This window comes from Schistocerca nitens, chromosome 6, assembly GCF_023898315.1.
Source record: "Schistocerca nitens isolate TAMUIC-IGC-003100 chromosome 6, iqSchNite1.1, whole genome shotgun sequence".
Lineage (NCBI taxonomy): Eukaryota > Metazoa > Arthropoda > Insecta > Orthoptera > Acrididae > Schistocerca > Schistocerca nitens.
Genome location: NC_064619.1, coordinates 724,678,706 through 724,700,205, shown reverse-complemented (window position 1 = coordinate 724,700,205; position 21,500 = coordinate 724,678,706). Strand labels below are relative to the sequence as shown.

General features: G+C 44.2%; 1 protein-coding gene across 1 annotated transcript in view; it reads right to left on the bottom strand.

Moving 5' to 3' along the window:
- The window catches only part of LOC126263124 (venom dipeptidyl peptidase 4-like), a 324,149-nt gene that overhangs the window by 49,776 nt on the left and 252,873 nt on the right, over nt 1-21,500 (bottom strand). The window contains exon 12 of the mRNA XM_049960140.1: nt 8,624-8,825. Within this exon, the coding sequence (XP_049816097.1) occupies nt 8,624-8,825 (202 nt within the window). The remainder of the gene's footprint in view (nt 1-8,623; nt 8,826-21,500) is intronic.

The window sequence follows — 21,500 nt, the reverse complement described above, 5'->3', positions numbered from 1 at the left end:
CTTTTGCCTAAAATGGAACTTACTTACGGAGTTAATATTCGTCCAATGTTTCATGATGGCAGCACTTAGCTACTTCCAGTAAATTTTAAACTTAGTTTCAAACGGTTTCTAAGCTTTTTCTCCCGCACCTGCTACACGTCAGGTATTTAATGCATTAACTCATGAACTGTTAAGTAATCAGCCATTTTAAGCCGTTTTATACATCGGAGAGCTTCGGCTTTTACTTCTGCTTACCTGATACTAACTTCCGGAAACTCAAGAAATTTGGCGCTGGTATGGCATTAGTGTTCTAACAACCTACGTCTCTGAGCAAACATTCTCGAAAATGGGGTCTGTTAAATAAGCATGTCGAATAATAGTTGAAAGCAGTTCGCTTGATTGAACGCAGTAGTATATCAGATTCGCGTAGTAAGTTCGTAGCATTTTTTATTTGCATGCTCGTATCCCGATTACTATGGGTTTATTTACCGATTGTAATTTTTCATTTGTAATTCACTGCTCCTATATAAGTTTACATGTTGTTATTTTTGTCATTGGAGATGAGTTGAGCTGTGGACGATAGAAAATGGAGTGCCAAGTGGAGAAATCGGAATCTTTCCGACATATTCTTCTATTTGAGTTCAATGGAGAGGTGACAGCAGCGGTGGCGGGCAGAAACATTTGCGCCGTGTATGGCATTGGACAGAGCCCAGCAAGAAAATGGTTTTCTTGTTTTAATGAGAATCGCTTTGACATTAGTGACTCTTCAAGTTCAGGAAGATGTTCGGGGTTTGATGAAGACCCTTTAACAGCATTATTCCACAATGATCCACGTGAGTGTGCTCGAAAACTGGCAGGTGTGATGGAACTGTGAATGTTTCACTACCCTGCGACGTTTACATGTTCAAATATTGGGTGTTGGGCACCGTATGCTGTAAGCAACAATCATGAAGACATCTCTCCTTGCCCATCATCATTTGGCTAGTGAACAACACCGACAATTCCTATCCTATATCATTATGGTGACGAGAAACGCTGTATTTACGCTAACAGATGGAAGAGGGCGGTATGGTTGAGCCTAAACAAGGCACCAGCTCCCCGTACGAAGACCCACGCGCTCCCACAAGTGATAGTGTTATGCATCTGATGGAACAGCGACAGTGTGGTGTACAAATAATTACTTCCCCGAGGTATAACCATCGATGGTGACACTTATTGTCATGTACTAAGACGTCTCTCAGGCACAGTCTAAGAGGAACGACCGGGAAGTTTGCGCAAAGTGATGTCACTCTGATACAACGCCCGCCCGCATTCTGCTAGACTAACAAAAAACACTCTACAGGAGTTGACTAGGGGATCATTCCGCAAGCGCCTTATTCACCAGATATTGCGCCCTCAGATTTTCACTTTTCCGTTCTATCGAACAGTGCTCAAGAAACTTCCTTTTTCCGGATGAAAATGCGTTCCGAACATGGCTCGACGGTTTCTTCGCCTCAAAACCACGTGATTTCTACAGTCGCTGAATCGAAAAGTTACCCCAGCGTTGGAAGACTGTTGTGAACAGTGAAAGAGAATAACTATTATTGATGACCAAAAGACTCTGTTCAAATGTCCAAATGTGTGTGAAATCTTATGGGACTTAACTGCTAAGGTCATCAGTCCCTAAGCTTACACACTACTTAACCTAAATTATCCTAAGGACAAACACACACACCTATGCCCGAGGGAGGACTCGAAGATCCGCCGGGACCAGCCGCACAGTCTATGACTGCTGCGCCTTAGACCGCTCGGCAAAAATACTCTGTTACCTTTATCTATTGTGTTTATTAATTTACGAAGAAACACTACGAACTTATGGTATGACCCAATAAATCCAAACAGTGATGATAACTTGCAAGCCTAACGTTTCTTGCTGCTTTGATTGTTGGATTCAGATATGTGCACAGTAGGTCTGATCTATCTTCCTCGATAACTTTTTTAGCACACACATATGTTGCTTGCTTTTTGTTTTTGAGCATTGTTGACCACTCACCCATGGCTAACACGGAATGCTGACCCTAGTTTTTTGTCTTTCTAACAGAGCTTTCCTTCTGGCTTGCACGTGTTGTATAGAACAATAATACCAGCCGCAGTCGACATTTCGTCCGATCTCTAGCCGACTATGAAAAAACTTTGATGGCCTCTGCCTTAATGAAGTGAATGTTTATGGTTCCCGCCTCACCAGAGAAGCAATGTGCTATGACGCACGCCCTCCACAAATATGGATGGATGTTCGTGCTGCTGGAATTATAAACACATGAAAGTTAAACAGAAAAATGACATGTGGACGTACAATTACACTGCCAAAGAGATGAGTTTTTTGTTTTATAACATGGCATTCTCCTGTTACTAAAGGGTAGCTTAGTGGTGGCAAAACCGTCAATCGAGAGCTACTAGTAATTTGCGGGGACATTTTCGGTAGATCGCAGCAACGCGCACGTTGGCTAACCTGGGTAGCTCCACTGAACTCTGAGCGTAGTCAAAAGAGCAACTGCTTGATTCTGCCCCGCAAGTGCTATTGTCAGTCAAGAGCACTAGATTGTCAGTCTCATAGCTGGTTATACACTGGGGTGACAAGTCATGGCATACCTCCTAATATCGTGTCAGACTTCCGTTTCCTCGACGTTGACTCGACAAACTGTTGGACGTCCCATGCAGAAATTTTGAGCCATGCAGCCTCCACTGTCGTCCATAATTCCGAAGTGTTGCTTCTGGAAGACTTTGTGCACGAAAGGATCTCTAGATTTTGTCCCATAAATGTTCGATGGGATTCATGTTGGGCGATGTGGGTGGCTATATCAGTAGCCCGAACTGTGCAGAATGTTCATCAAACCAGTCGCGAACAGTTGCTGCCCGATTGCCCGGTGACATGGCACACTATCACCCATCAAATTTCCATTGTCTGCGAACATGAAGTCAATGAATGGCAGCGAATGGTCTGCAAGTAGCCGAACATAACGATTTCCAGTCAATGATCGGTTCGGTTGGACCAGATGACCCAGTCAGCCTCCAAGTAAACACAGCCCACATCGCTACGGAGCCACCACCAACTTGCACAGAGCCTTATTGACAACTTAGGACCATGGCTTCGTGGGATCTATTCCATACTCTAACTCTACCATCAGCTGTTACCAACTGAAATCGGGACTCATGGGACCAGGTTAAGGTTTTCCTGACGTCTAGAGTCCATGCTACATCTACATATCTACATATGTACTCCGTTAGCCACCAAGCGGTGTGTGGCGGAGGGCACAATTCGCGTCGAAGTCACATTCCTCCTCCCCCCCCCCCCCGTTCTGTTCCACTCACGGATCGCGCGAGGGAAAAACGACTGTCTAAACGCCTCAGTACGAGCCCTTATTTCCCTTATCTTTGAATGGTGATCATTGCGCGATTTGGAAGTTGGTGGTAATAATATATGTTCTTCATACTCGGCGAAGATCGGATTTCGGAATTTAGTGAGCAGTCCCTTCCGTTTAGCGTGCCGTCTATCTTCAATTGTGTCCCACTTCAAACTTTCTATGAGATTTGTAACGCTGTCGCGATGGCTAAATGTACCCGTCACGAAACTTGCCGCTCCTCGTTGGACCTTCTAAATTTCTTGAATCAGACCCAACTGGTAAGGGTCCCATACAGACGAACAATACTCTTACACTAGACGAACTAACGTATTGTTAGCTATTTCCTTTGTTGAAAGACTGCATCGCTTCAGGATTTTACCAATAAACCGCAATCTAGAGTTCGCTTCACCCGTTACTTTTGTAATCTGAACATTACATTTGAGATCATTTCGAATAGTCACACGCAGGTACTTGACGGACGTTACCGCTTCCAAAGACCGGGCATTTATTTTGTACTCTTACATTAATGGGGATTTTCGCCTTGTTATACGCAGTAGGTTACACTTACTAATACCGAGAGAAACAGCCAGTCATTACGCCACGCACTTATTTTCTGCAAATCCTCATTGATTTGTTCACAACTTTCGTGAGATACTACTTTCCTGTAGCTTACAGCATCATCGGCAAACAGTCTAATGCCGCAGTCAATACTATCAACCAGATAGTTTATGCAAATCGTAAAAAGCAGCGGACCTATTACGCTGCCCTGGGGCACGCCTGAAGTTACGCTTGTTTGTGTTGAAGTCACACGTTCAGGATGACACACATCCGATGTTTTAACGAGCCCAGGAGAGGTGCTGTAGGCGACGTCGTGCTATTAGCAAGGGCACTCGATTCGATCGTCTGCTGCCACAGCCCATTAACGTCAAATTTTGCCACACTATCCTCACGAATACATTCGTTGTACGTCCCACACTGATACCTGTAGTGTTACCTGTCTGTTAGCACAGACAACTTTACGCAAACACCGCTGCACTCAGACGTTAAGTAAACGCCGTCATACGCTGCGTTGTTCACGGTGAGAGGTGATGCCTGAAATTTGGTATTCTCCGCACACTCTTGACACTGTGCATGTCGGAATATTGAATTCCCTAACGATTTCCAAAATGGAATGTCACCTGCGTCTAGCGCCAACTACCGTTCCGCTTTCATAGTCTTAATTCTCGTCATGCGACCGTAACCACGTCGGTAATTTTTTCACATGAATCACCTGAGTACGTATGACAGCTCCGCCAACGCACTACCCATTTATACCTTGCGTACGCGATACTTCCGCCATGTGTATGTGATCACATCGCTATACCATGACTTGTCACTCAATGCATTCGCTTGAGTTTGCGCACGATATGTTTTTCGTGTGTATATTAGACATTCTCTAATGTGCATAGTTTGATTTACGCATTGATAATGAGCTAGGTTTGTTCTAAGGAAATGGCAAAAACTTAGCACTTTGATTCGCAATTGCAAACCCATTACATCTTTACTCATGTGAAGGGCAAATGCGTGTGTTTACTGCGCTGTATGTAACTGTATCAATTGGAAAGAAAGGTCAGGGCGAACGTCACTTCAAAACCGTTCACTCAGGGATTGAAAGGCTTTCCTAACTGATTATTTTCCAAGGAAAGAAACGGTAAGTCAACTATAAACCAGACTTAAAGCTCCACAGTCAACTTTTTTAGGAATAAAGCAAATTGCGAGGTGTCATTCCGAGTTTCAATAATTAATCACAGAAAAGGGGAATATCATCCAAGGTGAACACAAACACTTTGCTTGTTTGAAATAAACCCTGACAAGCAAAGCTCTTCAATATCTCCTTACAACAACAAATTCTTTCAGATTTGAGGACTCAATTTAACAAACGCATCCAGGACTACAAAAGCATTTGAAATGTGGCAGTTTGCCAAATCTCATTTTAGAGAGATTAATCCTGAAGAGCGCTCTACTCAGGTGGTGAAGCAATTTGATTGACAATGAAACAATGCAGCAGTGGAGTTGAACTGACAGATTTTCAAAACTATTTATCTTTCAAATCGCTTTCTTCAAGCTCTGAAAATGCTTAACCTCTTGTTGCTAAAAAGAAGAAAAATGCCAGGTTTTGGTCCAGGTTGTTCTGGAAGTCAAAGCATGTTAAACTCTAAATAACTGTGTGAGGTTACTTTTTCCAGACATTCATAAAAAAAACAAGTACAGAAAGAGACTAACTGATGACCATTTGGACAACAATGCTCGAAGGGCAGCCACTATCTACTCTGTGAACATTGGAAGACTAGTTGATGTCAAAGAAGACTGCAGTCTTTCTCGTTAAAGTCAACAAGTGATAAAAAAATCTGTTCTTACATTTGAAATTTATTGGTAACCAAACCTCAGTTTCTTTGGGTTGCTTTTGAGTAGGGTCCGCCTAGAGCATAAAATTTTCGTTTTATTTATACTACCCAGACGTGTTTCGCTGGAGGTTCATCAATTGTTTTAATTATTTGTTTATTGTCCCAGGAATCTTGTGGTGTTCACTGTACAAAGATGCAGGACTTGGTTTACAGTAACTGTGTGGCGATTGTTTAATTTCGTAAGACATAACCGAAACAGTATTAAAGTTAAATAATTCCAAGTGCATAAGCTTACACGTATGATGGCATAAAAATTGTCAAAAAGTTAAATACACATATGGTACACAGTTAACATAGGTAATTGAATTAGAAACTGACAAAGCTAAATACACATTGGAGACAGTTTACATTTGTATGGGCATGCACAGGACATAAAGTAACAGTAATGTATGAGGACTTACAATGCATGATGAGAACCAAGAAACTACAGTAAGTACAAACATATAGTCTTATTTCTGTAAAGCCCTAAAGACTGACTTACAGTGCAGTTTATTTCAGTATATGTAACAAGATTAAGAATAGGTAAAATTAAATTTAATGTTTTATTTGATGATTAGTGAGCTTGTATTCTTATTTTTCTGGGACGCAGTTTTGGAGGCATAAGATAAATTTGTCTTTAAGTACTCATCAGTAGAGTAATACGAGTGTGTGAGAAGTAGTTCTTCTATTTTTTCCCTGAACGATAGCCCTTTACTATTTCTTATGGTCATAGGAAGTTCATTGTACAGCTGAGTACCTAAATTCATGACACCAGTTTCACACCTACTTAGTCTCTGGGGCAGCAGTGAATGATCAGATTTGTTCTCGCATTGTGATCATGTATATCTCTGTTTATTGATGTGGAGTACATTTTTTTTAACGAACAGGACTTACCATTATATAAATATAGAGTACTAGTAAAATTTTCAAGTTTTTGAAAATTGGCTGTTCTGATGATCTAGGATGTTCTTGCTTCACTATCTTTAATTGCCTTTTCTGCGTTATAAAGATTTTTTGTGTGAAAACCCCAGAAGGGAATGCCATATGTTAAAAAGGAATGAACTAGGTCAAAAGTACACTGTTTTTAATGTATCTGCGTTGCAAGTTTCGCTGAGAATTCTAACAGCGTAACAGAGGCTGCTCAGCTTACTCAGTACTTTATCCCTGTGCACATCCCACTACAAAGTGTTATCCACCCACGTTCGCAAAAATTTCGTTGTTTCAACTTCATCGATTTCATTGCATTCCATTACTACTGGTGTCATTAGAGTAAGGTGTGATTTTATGATAGATAGAAGAGCATGTGGGCCGTTTTATTTTCATTCAACAACAATTTATTTCTGTGAAGCCAAGAAAGCACCCTTCTAATTGAATCGGATATTTGGTCACTTATTTATTGCACTGATGTGCTACCGAACAACAGATCTGTATCATCAGGAAATAGTATAGGAGAAATTTTAGGAAGGTTTAGGGGAAGATAATTAATAAAAAGCAGAAAGGGGAATGGGCCCAGAACAGAGCCTTGTGGCACACCTCAAGTAATCAGGGCTTTGTTAGAGCAAGTTCTTTTCTTTGCTACTGCTAGTGTGTTCAAGTACTTTGTATAAACTTCTATAAAACAGGAAAGGTGCTCTTTACTGCTAGTAGAGACATAAATGAGTTTATACACAGGGTGATCAAAAAGTCAGTATCACGGAATAATGTAGATAGAGAGGTACAAATTGACACACATGCTTGGAATGACATGGGGTTTTATTAGAACCAAAACAAATACAAAGATTCAAGAAATGTCCGACAGATGGCGCTTCATCTGATCAGAATAGCAATAATTAGCATAACAGAGTAAGACAAAGCAAAGATGATGTTCTTTACAGGAAATGCTCAATATGTCCACCATCATTCCTCAACAATGGCTGTAGTCGAGGAATAATGTTGTGAACAGCACTGTAAAGCATGACCGGAGTTATTATGAGGCATTGGCGTCGAATGTTGTCTTTCAGCATCCCTAGAGATGTCAACCGATCACGATACACTTGCGACTTCAGGTAACCCCAAAGCCAATAGTCGCACGGACTGAGGTCTGGGGACCTGGGGGACCAAGCATGACGAAAGTGGCGGCTGGGCACACGATCATCACCAAACGACGCCCGCAAGAGATCTTTCTCGCGTCTAGCAATATGGAGTGGAGCGCCATCCTGCATAAACATCGTACGTTCCAGCAGGTGTTTATCAGCCAGGCTGGGGATGATGCGATTCTGTAACATATCGGCGTACCTCTCACGATAGCAGTCACTGACGTTTTGCTGTCCAGCGTAATCGGTCGGACATTTTGTGAACTTTGTTTTTGTTTTGGTTCTAATAAAACCCCATGTCGTTCCAGGCATGTGTGTCAGTTTTTACCTCTCTATCTACATTATTCCGTGGTTTATTAAGTTTTCAAATTTATACTGACTTTTTGATCACCCGGTATATACCTTGTTACCACATGCTGTGGATTTCATAGATTTTTATGTTGTTTATTGCAGTTGCTTTGTTTCACAGTTTGTCATCTGCAACCACATAGAACTTAACGTATAACAGTAATTTACTTCGAAATTTTGCGACTGGGAATGTTATGGTTAAGCCTACCATTGACTAATTTTATGTGGAATGTGCGCTCTCTCTCTCTCGTGTGTGTGTGTGTGTGTGTGTGTGTGTGTGTGAGAGTGAGAGAGAGAGGGCGCAGAGGGGAGGGGAAGGGGCTGGCCTCTTGAGGTGTTAGCATAGCAGCAGCTGTGAAGAGGCTGCATTTGAAGGCAAGTTGTGGCAGGCTGTGACGGCGCAGAGCCACGGGCTACTCACACGTGCACGAGCGCGGGCCGCTGCTCGGCGCCGGACGTGTCCATGTCGGGCGGCAGCAACATCCGCACCTGCGCCTTGGCGCCGCCGGCCACGTCCACCCACGTGTCCACCACCTGCGGCTTCGCCTTGGACGCCAGCTTCTGGCGCAGATCCGCGTTGTCCGTCCACACCAGCTGCCTGGCCCTGGTGCTCCTCGCCCTTTCTGTCGTACAGAACTGGTATCATTAAGCTCCCAACTCTTAACCATCAACAGTTGCTAGAAGCGCGTGAAAACTGGGGCAGTCGCTGCGTAAGCCAACATCGACACGAATTTATGCACACGGCTGTACTTTGCCACTGTGGATACTGCCATTTAGTGTGGACACTATTATAACGTGGCAGAGTAGGGGAACACTTACTGTGTTCAGGACGAAAATTTCACTATGCAGCGGAGTGTGCGCCGACACGAAACTTTCTATCAGATTAAAACTGTTTGCCGGACGGAGACTCGAACTCGGGGCTTTTGCTCTCGCGGGCAAGTGCTCTACCGCACAGCTACCCAAGGTCGACTCACGATCCGCCTTCGCAGTTTTACTTCCACCGGTACCTCGTCTCCTGCCTTCCAAACATCACAGAACCTTCCCTGCGAAACTTGCAAGATCAGCACTGGTGGAAGAAAAGATACTGCGGAAACATGGCTTAGGCTGGTATTACACTATCAGATTTCTTTGTCAAAGATTTTATCAACGATGTGATCAAATATTCGTCAAATATGTTTGGCAAAGATCTTTGACGTGGCGCTAAAAAGGGGTATTACACTGTCATCATATTTTTCGTCAAAGTTCAAGATGGCTGACAACAACAACTTGTTATTAACCGCAGCAGTTGCATGTACCACAATCGCACTGTGAGTACATGCGGAAGAGAAGCGGGGAAAAAAAAAAGGAAACTTACCTGGGTGAAGCCGTGGGTTTTACGACGACACGATAAAAGCATTCAACAAAACTTGTTACGTTAGCTTATAGTGGAGGACGTCAAGTCGTACATCAATTACTTAAGAATGGATGAGCATACATTTCTGTATGTGCTCAGTGAACTGTATCCTCATATCACAAAGCACAATACTCAATTAAGAACTGGTGTATCTTTAGAAGACAGGCTCACTGTAACACTCACATTCCTAACTACAGGAGAGACTTAGGTTAGGTCAGTTCAGGTCAGGTCAGGTCAGGTCTCCAATCTTGTTTATAAATTTTTGTATTCAGGGTGCCTCCCGTTGTAAAGTGCATCATCAGCTTCATACATCTCTATTAATTTTGTAGTTGTCGGTGCACACCAATTGTATTTACCGGCAATGTTTATAAAAACACTACAGAGGACATAACGCTGCAGCGATGCTAGCGCTCCACGTGGCAACATGTCACATTGCAGTGAACAGGAGACAAGCGACTTCTTTGATCAAATCTACAGCGAGACCCTAGATTTGGTCAAATATTGGACGACATTTGACAAAGTTCCCTATTACACCATCAAATTTCTTTGACAAAGATATTTGACAAAGATACTGGACAAAGAAATTTGATAGTCACAGGTTTGGGCTGGGGCATGTTTCCAGAATGAAATGAGGACGGGTCTTGAGTTGTGATTGGGTTAAGACGTAGAGCACCTGCCCGCGAAAGGCAATGGCCCCGAGTTCGAGTCTCGGTCCGGCACACAGTTTTAATCTGCCAGGAAGTTTCACTTACTGTATTGATCGATATCGAGTGAGCTATTTGCTGCTACAGTCGTGTACTCTGCTTTTACATTTTGCATATTTACTGATTTGTGTATTCCTATGCTTACGCCCACGTCTCTAAGATATTTAATTTGGTTTACATTCTTGTTCGAACAAACTTTCAACTAATTATCCAGTTTTGTTATGAAAATTAGGAGTTCGAAGACCATCCCTGAAATTGTAAAATTGTCAATACTCCTGCAATATAATCGTAAGATTTTTGTACAATACTACGTAAATTTTATACAAACGCCGATATCATGTTAGCCGAGAAACACTTGCAGTAACAACTCTGTAATGAAACTATTAAATATCAATATTTTTTCAGAAACGACAGCTTAACTATATTCATGTAAAAGTCACAAGAGATTACAAACTGAGTTTACGACCGAAGATTCCACGCAGTTTTTAAATGTTCATGACATATGTAACATCTTACAAAACACCAACTTTGAGTAGTAAATCATTCAGTGAGTTTTTCAGTTACGTAGAATAACATATGTGCTGTCGAAAATGTATACAAGACAGTGCAGTAGTAACCACGCGGTTTTGAGAACTGATTTATAGGTCGCTCAGTCAGTATAACGTTTTTGAAGATCGAAGTTAATATTTTGGTTTTGTCAGTACACAAAGTTGGAAACGAAAGTCTCGAATACGTTATTTGGTAAGTGTAATACTACATTCATTTTCCGACATGTGGAAAATGTGCCTAGCTACAAGAGTGCCAACTGCAACAAAAATATCCTGTAATGATTTATCATCATGGAGCTGTAATAAGGAGAGCTGTAATGACGTTAGACATGTTAGCAGGCCCAAAAATTAGCACCTGGTAGCACCGTTTCGATAAAGAAAATGCCCGCTTGCGTCATTTACAGGTGTACAAATCGTTACTTTTGTGGTCTGAAATGTGAAGGAAACACATTTCATTCGTAGTAGACTCTTTCAATCAATGTTTTCCTTCGTATGCATCGATTTTAGTCGCGCTATTTACTTTTACAGTAATGGATTTGTTTCTGTCATTTTACATTTCCTATCAATCGAACATTGAAGGAAAGATTGGAAACCAAACAAACATGACAAAGATCGCTCACAGCACTTTTAGAAAGTAGGAATTGGCAGAAAATCGGTTTTGTAGTCCGTATTAAACACATTGGATTATGAAAACAGCCTTTTCGTATCACGCAACTCTCTTCTTGGTAATTCGAATCTTATAACAAAAAAGGTTACGTTAACGAGGCGAAATGCGTAGTATTACTGGATCAAAGAGGCACTTTAAACCATAGAATTTCCTGCAAATACGTTCCTGATGTATTATTGAGGAAGGCACTGTAACATTTATTATTTAATACAACTGCTGCGTACACATGACAAAAGTTAAGAACGAGAAGCAATCGTCTGCTAATGTTTTTGATAAACTAACATGGCGCGCCGGTTTCAAATCAACGTAAAGCGTTAAATCCGCAGCGCCGTGTCCCCTCATTACATCTCCACGATTATCACCCATCGACAATTGTTTCACACGGAAATTCTAGTAAAATCATGCTTGGTGTGTCTTTGGTAGATCGAAAAAGATTTCTGAGGGCGGTGTATTTCGACCCCCCCTCCCTCCCCCCTCACGGCACAGAATTTACGGAAATCGGGTGACTTGGTTGCGCAGATGCGGTGACTCCATCCAGCGACCTATCAAGATCTCTCTGCTTCCATACCACAAGTGTCGCGCTGTGAGCCGTGCCAAAGGTGGACATACCGGCTATTAGCTAGGTGGTCGTAATGTTCTGGCTGATCAGAGTATGCCTTCGTTATGCTAAAGCAAGCAATTCACACTCAATACGAAGTTGCAAACCCGGAGTGGTAATTTATTTGCCGTGTGCACTTCACAGAAAGGAGTAAGGAGTTAGAGAAGTTCAAGATAGGTAAAAAGTTTCACAAACGAGTGATTCGACTAACATATTGAAATGTACGTAGGTAAGAAGTCTTCGAAATCAGGTACTCTGAATACACTTAAAATACGTTACGTCTACTATGAACACACACACAGTGCATTTAACAATGTTAGATTAATGAATACCCATAGAATATAAACATGCACTTACATCTTTGTAACTGACGCGACTGCCCAAGGAAAGGCAAATACATGTAGGATGGCCGTGAGAGCAATCCGTTGCTTGCTGCTGTGGACATACACTGAGGCGAGGCAGGAAAGAGGAAGCAAGAATGTGCCGATCGTGCAGGACTCAAACTGTGGAATGAAATGCTTGCAGTGCTATAATTAGTGCACTTTGCTCTCCATACGGTGCACCTTTCCGTCCAGGTGAGTTGAAGATAATTGCCTTCCATTTGTGGATGGTGCTTCTGGGTGTCAACAACGGTCAGCGATGAGGGTGTTACGACTGGAGATTTATACGCGTACTAAGTGAGATTTAAGACTGTTGGTTGGAAGAATCGTATGGGATTATTGCCACTGATACTTCAGAAAGTAGATTCAGACACCAAATCTCGAGCCGGCCGCGTTAGCCGACCGTTTCTAGTCGCTACAGTCTGGAACGGCGCGACCGCTACGGTCGCAGGTTCGAATCCTGCCTCGGGCATGGATGTGTGTGATGTCCTTAGGTTAGTTAGGTTTAAGTAGTTCTAAGTTCTAGGGGACTGATGACCTCAGAAGCCCCAGCCATTTGAACCAATTCTGAACCAAATCTGGATGGTTGATCTTCTTCTGTTCATAACGACCCCTTTCAGAGTGGTTACGAGACTTGAATGTTAAGTGGACTTCTTGTGTGTAGAAAACTGTAATGGGTGTTTATATACATGGTTAATCACCCGATACTTGTACCGCAAATATTGCGCATGTGGGAAGTACTATTGATGTGCGGTTTTCACAGAATGGGTTGGTAGTGAGGGGCCCGTTTTATTAGCCTATAAAGAGACTTTAATAAAACTCAGAAATTGTATTTTATGTCGAATCATACACTTTTCTTAAATACAGCAATGCCTGTTGACAGTAACAAACCAAAAGTATAGTAAATCTGAATACACTCCTGGAAATGGAAAAAAGAACACATTGACACCGGTGTGTCAGACCCACCATACTTGCTCCGGACACTGCGAGAGGGCTGTCCACCAATGATCACACGCACGGCACAGCGGACACACCAGGAACCGCGGTGTTGGCCGTCGAATGGCGCTAGCTGCGCAGCATTTGTGCACCGCCGCCGTCAGTGTCAGCCAGTTTGCCGTGGCATACGGAGCTCCATCGCAGTCTTTAACACTGGTAGCATGCCGCGACAGCGTGGACGTGAACCGTATGTGCAGGTGACGGACTTTGAGCGAGGGCGTATAGTGGGCAAGCGGGAGGCCGGGTGGACGTACCGCCGAATTGCCCAACACGTGGGGCGTAAGGTCTCCACAGTACATCGATGTTGTCGCCAGTGGTCGGCGGAAGGTGCACGTGCCCGTCGACCTGGGACCGGACCGCAGCGACGCACGGATGCACGCCAAGACCGTAGGATCCTACGCAGTGCCGTAGGGGACCGCACCGCCACTTCCCAGCAAATTAGGGACACTGTTGCTCCTGGGGTATCGGCGAGGACCATTCGCAACCGTCTCCATGAAGCTGGGCTACGGTCCCGCACACCGTTAGGCCGTCTTCCGCTCACGCCCCAACATCGTGCAGCCCGCCTCCAGTGGTGTCGCGACAGGCGTGAATGGAGGGACGAATGGAGACGTGTCGTCTTCAGCGATGAGAGTCGCTTCTGCCTTGGTGCCAATGATGGTCGTATGCGTGTTTGGCGCCGTGCAGGTGAGCGCCACAATCAGGACTGCATACGACCGAGGCACACAGGGCCAACACCCGGCATCATGGTGTGGGGAGCGATCTGCTACACTGGCCGTACACCACTGGTGATCGTCGAGGGGACACTGAATAGTGCACGGTACATCCAAACCGTCATCGAACCCATCGTTCTACCATTCCTAGACCGGCAAGGGAACTTGCTGTTCCAACAGGACAATGCACGTCCGCATGTATCCCGTGCCACCCAACGTGCTCTAGAAGGTGTAAGTCAACTACCCTGGCCAGCAAGATCTCCGGATCTGTCCCCCATTGAGCATGTTTGGGACTGGATGAAGCGTCGTCTCACGCGGTCTGCACGTCCAGCACGAACGCTGGTCCAACTGAGGCGCCAGGTGGAAATGGCATGGCAAGCCGTTCCACAGGACTACACCCAGCATCTCTACGATCGTCTCCATGGGAGAATAGCAGCCTGCATTGCTGCGAAAGGTGGATATACACTGTACTAGTGCCGACATTGTGCATGCTCTGTTGCCTGTGTCTATGTGCCTGTGGTTCTGTCAGTGTGATCATGTGATGTATCTGACCCCAGGAATGTGTCAATAAAGTTTCCCCTTCCTGGGACAATGAATTCACGGTGTTCTTATTTCAATTTCCAGGAGTGTATAAGTGATGTTTGTGACAGGAGTCTGGTCCGAGTCGGTTACAAGATATCGTATTTGGAAATGTTTCCACACCGACACTTCTTTTTTCCATTCAATTTGCTTAGTGGATGGCAACGATGTGGTCACGTTTGCTTATAGTGTACTTGCGTGTTCCTTGAGAGCATTGTGACTCGTTAGTATGTGACAGTGCGAGCAGAAGGCCTTGAATAGACTGCGGGAATTAACATGGTAGTAAAAGCCGACATGACCACGGTGAATGGAGTGTTTAGGAAAAATGCAGTTCGTTCTTGTACGGTGTATGCGACAATATGTCCCAACAGACGTCAACCATTTCGTCAATTATTTATCAACCTGTTCAGCCAGTTACGTGAAAGTAGTAGTGTAACACCTAGACAACGTAACAGACGGAAAGAAGTGACGACGGAGTAGGGGGGAAGTTAATTTTCTTGCTGCTGTTGGAATTGATCCGCGCGTTAGCTCCCGTGCAATCGCTCGAGGAAGTGGCACGAGTCATACGCATTTTCGACTGACGTAAGTTTCATCACTATCACATCTGTCTCCATTAAGAGCTGGCTGGAAAGGATTATGAGAATCGTTGTAACTTCTGTACATTGGCACAAAGACGGATACTCCAGACGTATCGTGTATGTTGTTAAGTGATGAAGCCACATTTACCAACCAGGGCCAGTTAAACCGCTGAAACTTGCACTGTTGGTCTGTTGACAATCCCAGTTGGCTTCATCAAGTGGAACATCAGCGTCTATAGAGTAGTGATAGCGAAACATCAGCTCAAAGGCTTTTTTTAATAGACGGAACACTGAACCCGCTCAAGTATCGCAGCCTCCTAACGGACCATCTTCCACTGATTCTAGAAAACGTTTCCCTGAAGACTAGGAGAAACCTGTGGTGCCTGTATGATGACTGTCCAGCCCTTAGTGCACGAAGTACACAACACGTTTTCAGGAATTTTTTCCAAATCGTTTGACTGGATGCAGAGGACCTGGACCCTAGCTACCTCGTTCCCCGGATTCGACGCCTGTAGACTTTTTCTGTGGCGAAAGCTGAAAGACGCTGTCTACCAGGACATACCATCTACACCCGATGACATGCCATGACGTATTGCTGCAGCCTGCTCGGACATATCCGCTGAATTGCTACCACCCGTGCAGCAGTCTTTCCATGTCAGACTGGAAGCCTGTATTGCCGCTGCTGGCGGTCATTTAGAACGCTATCTGTGATGGTTCGTTTTCTCCTTACTGGTCATAATCCACATAACTAGTGTATGCACTTGTGTTGTTTAGGGTGCCCTACTACAGACATTGTACAAGTGTCTGTGTGGGAACTTTTCAAAATACGATATGACACAGGCGACTCTCACAAGGATCATGTAACAAACAGCACTGGCGTTCAGATTTACTCTACTTTTACTCCGTTAATGTTGTTCCACTTAAGAAGCATATTTGCACGAGATGTACTCATTCTTAGTACTGTTAAGACCTGTTGACTGGGTAACAATACGAGCCCGTGACTACTAATCTATTCTGTGAAAACATAACATCAGTAGCACTTTCCACTTGCGCGAAATTTGTGACGAACGTTTTACTTCATTCACCCTCTTGGCGCTTTCGAGCATGATGTCTCAGTCCGAGAGACATCACCACCAACAGTGCCAACACGGCTGCACTATATGAGACACAGCGGAGAGATTCGGAATTCAGTCCAAGACATTCGTCCTAAGGCTGGAGGTCAGTAACTAATCCACCATCCCTCCTCCACTTTCTGTACCAGTATTTGCGATGAAAATGTCTTCCATCAACAGGACACTAAATAGCTACCAGATAGTTAAAATTCAAGTGCAGCTACTCGCGAAGGTACAGTGTGGGCTGTAAGTATTGTATGGTAGTGGAATTTTGTAGATATGGTAAAGCGTTAATGCGAAACCGATTATCGCTGGAAAAAGTTAATTCTAGTTTTGGCATTCAGGTGCAAAACTGACACCGTAACTGCAGGAAAGACGTATAGAGATGTTTCCATATGTAATGGATTAGAAGCGTGGCGTGGCAGGAAAGGTCAACCAAGTGGGAAAGGAATATTGTTGATTTTCTTTGCCGCTTACACAATTTGTTCAATATGAACAGCGGAAACGTCGAGGAGATGCTGCATCCGTGAATCAACAGTTTCTCGCAGGAGTTCCGTTTGAATCTGAACAACGTGTTCCTGTGTACTGGCCTTCAAATCAGACAGAGGTTGACCGTGCCTTGGTGAACGCATTCTTTTAGATACCAAAGAGCCAAAAGTCTTGCATAAAGAGCAGGTGATCTTGCAGACCATGCATCTGGGAAACCTCTGGAGGTAAAGCGTTCGTGGAAGGTTGCATTAAGCAGATCTTTCACTGGGCGAGCGACATGAGGTGTTGCCACATACGGCAGGGAAACAGGCTTCCACACAATCACATGCTGTACAAGGATGCCTCGATAACGTGCAGACGACACGGTGCACCTGGGAGGCAATCTAGGTGTATTCTCTTCAAAGAAGAACGGACTGAAAATGGAAGTGCTTTTGAATCCACACCACGAAGTCACATTCGCCGAGCGCAATGGCTCTTCATGCACAACGCGAGGTTTAACAGTATTCCAAATTCGGGAGTTGTGTGGATTCGCTGCACCATGTAGTGTAAAATGTGCCCTACCACCCCATAAAATATTTTGTGGCCCCATGTCATCAATTTCGATTCGTGTCGAAAAGCGAAGAGAAAATTCAGAACGTTGCTGAGGACCATGAGGTTCCAGTTGCTGCACCTTGTGGATGTTGTACAGGTATCAGTGTGAAAGAGACTGCAAAAGTTTCCGTACTGTTGACCACGGAATGGACAATTCTCATGACACTGAACGAGCACTAGCACTACCCAGGGCACGTATGCATTGTCAGTTACAGCAACAGCAATCTCGTCAATGACTTCCACCGGGATAGGACGCCTTCCTCTTCTAGGGGCCACACCAAGCTCACCCGTGTTATCGAATTTCGTTATCATCTTCTTTAAATCATTTAATGATATCAAACCTCTCCTCAGACCTTTGAGTAGGCGATATTGCACCATTTAAACTGCTGCAGTCCACAAGAAACAGGTTCACTGCCAGCACACTGTCTCTCTTCTCTACAGCCATACTGTTCACTCACATTATGACTTGTCAGATGACAGCGTGCATTTCATATCTTCGTATAAACAGCGTACAGCACTACATTCACACCTGGTGGCCAGAGCTGGAGCTAATTTTTTCCAGTGTAAATCGGTTCCGCATTAACGCATTGGCGTATTCACCACGTACAACAATTACAGCCCACAATGGACCTCAGTGTGCAGCTACAGATTCATTATGACCACACCATATTATCGAGCATTTCAGTATTTGGGGTTAACTAATTCCCCGGCTTATAAAGACAGTGAAACAAAATGACTGACTGCAACTCCTCACGAGTAACTACAATCTAGCTACAATACCGGGAAATCTGATGAAAATAAAACGCTATTCCGGCAGACAGGTGTTGAAGATCAATTCTCTGGAACCGCGCGGCCGCTACGGTCGCAGGTTCGAATCCTGCCTCGGGCATGGATGTGTGTGATGTCCTTAGGTTAGTTAGGTTTAATTAGTTCTAAGTTCTAGGCGACTCATGACCGCAGAAGTTAAGTCGCATAGTGCTCAGAGCCAAGATCAATTCTGTGGGCGCTCTCTTTCCTTTACGAGACATTTTGGTCCACAATTTGTTTACGTCGACGAGAGCATTAATTATATAAGTAATTAATTGACTCCGCGGATTCGAGCGTCGATTCAGATAGCTTTTCCCAGTGGAGTCTCCCACTGTTTTCTCGCCGACGAATCAGAGTATTCCCCGCCTTTTGATACTAGTTGCTTTCCCTCTCACGAATCAGAGACGAACTCATTGGGGATGGATTGGCGTACTGAAAACGCTGTAGCTTTCGTGCGAGCAACTGTGCGTCCTCGTTGTCGATGACAACACTTTACATTCTCACTTTAGTTGTAGAAATCGTTCTCTCGCGAAACTTCTGATGTCGTGAATCCCCCGCCATATTCTACAGCGCAGCCGATTGACACCCTCATGTGTGACGAAGTTTCACGTTGTACACTGAGTTGACAAGTCATGGGATAGCGATATGCACATATACAGATGGCGGTGGTATCGCGTACACGAGTTATGAAGGAGCAGTGCATTGGAGGAACTGCCACTCGTACTCAGGTGATTCGTGTGAAAAGGTTTAAAACGTCACTTCGGGATTACGACGAGAATTAACTGACTTTGAACCCGGAGTGGTAGATGTAGCTAGTCACGTGGGACACTCCATTTCGGAAATCGTTAGGTAATTCAATATTCCGAGGTCCACAGAGTCAAGAGAGTGCCGAGATTACGACATTTCAGGCATTACTTCTCACCACAGACAGAGCGGCTTTCGACGGCCTTCACTTAACGACCGAGAGCAGCGGCGTTTGCTTAGAATTGTGAGTGCTAACAGACAAGCAACACTGCATGAAATAATAGCAAAAATCTATGTGGGACGTACGACTAACGTATCCGTTAGGTCAGTGGGCGAAATTTGGCGTTAATGTGGTATGGCAGCAGACGAGCGACGCGAGTGCTTTTGCCAACAGAACATCGCCTACAGCTCCTCTTCTGGGCTAGCGACCGTATCGGTTGGACCCAAAACGACTGGACAACTGCGGCCTGGTGAGGTGAGGTGAGACCCGGTTTCTATCGGTAAGAGTTGATGGTAGGTTTCGAGTGTGGCGCAGACAAACGAAGCCGTGGATCCAGGTTTCCAACAAGGCACTCTACAAGCTGGTGGTTGCTACATAAAGGTGTGGGCTCAGTTTGCACAGAATGCATCAAGTCCAACTGAACCGATTACTGACTGGAAATGAATATGTTCTGCAACGTAGAGACCATTCACGGGCATTCAGACAAGATGCAGTTTTTACGGATGACAATGCGCCATGTCACCGGGCCACCGCGATTCGTTTGAAGAACATTCTGGACAATTCGAGCGAATGATGTGGCCACCAATGTCACCCGAAGTGAATCCCATCGATCATTTATGGCACATATCGAGAGGTCAGTTCGTGCACAAAATCATGCACCGACAACACACTCGCAACTACGGAAGGCTACAGTTCCAGCAAGGCTCTGTTTCTACAGGCGGCTTCCAGCGACCTGTTGAGTCGATGTCACGTCGAGTTGCTACACTACACCTGGCAAAAAGATGCCTGACACTATATTGGGAGGCATTCCGTGATTTTTGACACCTCATTGTGTGACTTTTCGCAGCTACAAGGAATCTCAAACGCCACGACTTCTGAAAGCAAAATTGTCCTCTACTGAGCGTAGGAGAACTAAGCTTCATTGGCGGACGTAGGACGATTTTAGCCTTGTTGATTCAATTCTCTTCCTGTTTTCGTATATACACCGCCGATGCCGACGTGAGGCAAGACGACCATTCGTCTCCGTTCTCTGTCAAACATGCCACGTCGTGGAGCACATATCCGACGACCACTGACGGCACGAGTTTCGAGAACTCTGCAGTGGCCGATTATTGTCTCAGTGCAGGGCGCGATATGGACGAAACAAGTACTAAAATTCTCTTGTCGACGTCTTCGTAGTGGGACCGTGCAATTGAAGAAGCGATCGAAGCGAGCAGTTCAACAATGCTTACAAACGGAGATCTAAATTTCCAAATTATGAGGAGACCACCCGACAATCGGTTTTTTTTTTAATGTAACTGAAGTACGTGGAGTTCGGAACTCAAATATCAGCATGCCAAAGTACTTCTATGCAAATCGACAAAATTCTCGAGAAAATCGACTTTGCAGTTTTTTGGGGGAACTTGAGGAAATATGATTCCTTACGCAAAGGCGATTTTTCACGACAGGCGTCGTGGACCACTCAGTAACCAGGTAATCAATGGATTTCTGGTTCAAATCTTTTTTGTTCCGTACGTCGATTTATACGAACGAAACCCTTACAGGATTGCTTTCTCGTCCGTCCGTCGTTCTGTGAAGAACCCATTTTCTCATAAAGTGGTATACGTAACAAGTTCAAATTTATGTCACATATTAAGGTCTATGGCCCCTGACGGTGAAAAAATGTGATGCTTCTAACTCAATTCAGTCAAAAGATTCAGCAGTTTATTTCACATATTTTGATACACGCTAACTCAAAATCAAAACCTATAGGATACTTCCCATTGACCTAGAATCATGAGGTGGCAGCAAGATTTCACAGTGCAACTGAACGAAAAACACCGGAAGTTGCTAATTTGTAATCATATCTGATAACTGTTTTGGTCCTTTTGCGGTGTAAATATTTTAAGCTTCTAACTCAACACAATGAAAAGATTACGGTGATACACGTCACACGTTTCGATATTCGCAAACTCATTCATCAAAACCTTTAGACCATCTTTATGCATGTCGAACATGGTGGTCTAGCAGGGTAGAGTCTCGGTCGGACAACGCATCTTTCAGTATTCGTTTTAATCTCGCCTTCACCTCTCAACGATATGAGAAGGCGTGTTCAGATTCCACGTTGAACTATATTACCCCTCACAAGCTGCGACATCGTCGCGAAAATACACACTGACCCGTACATGTAATAAGTTTCCTG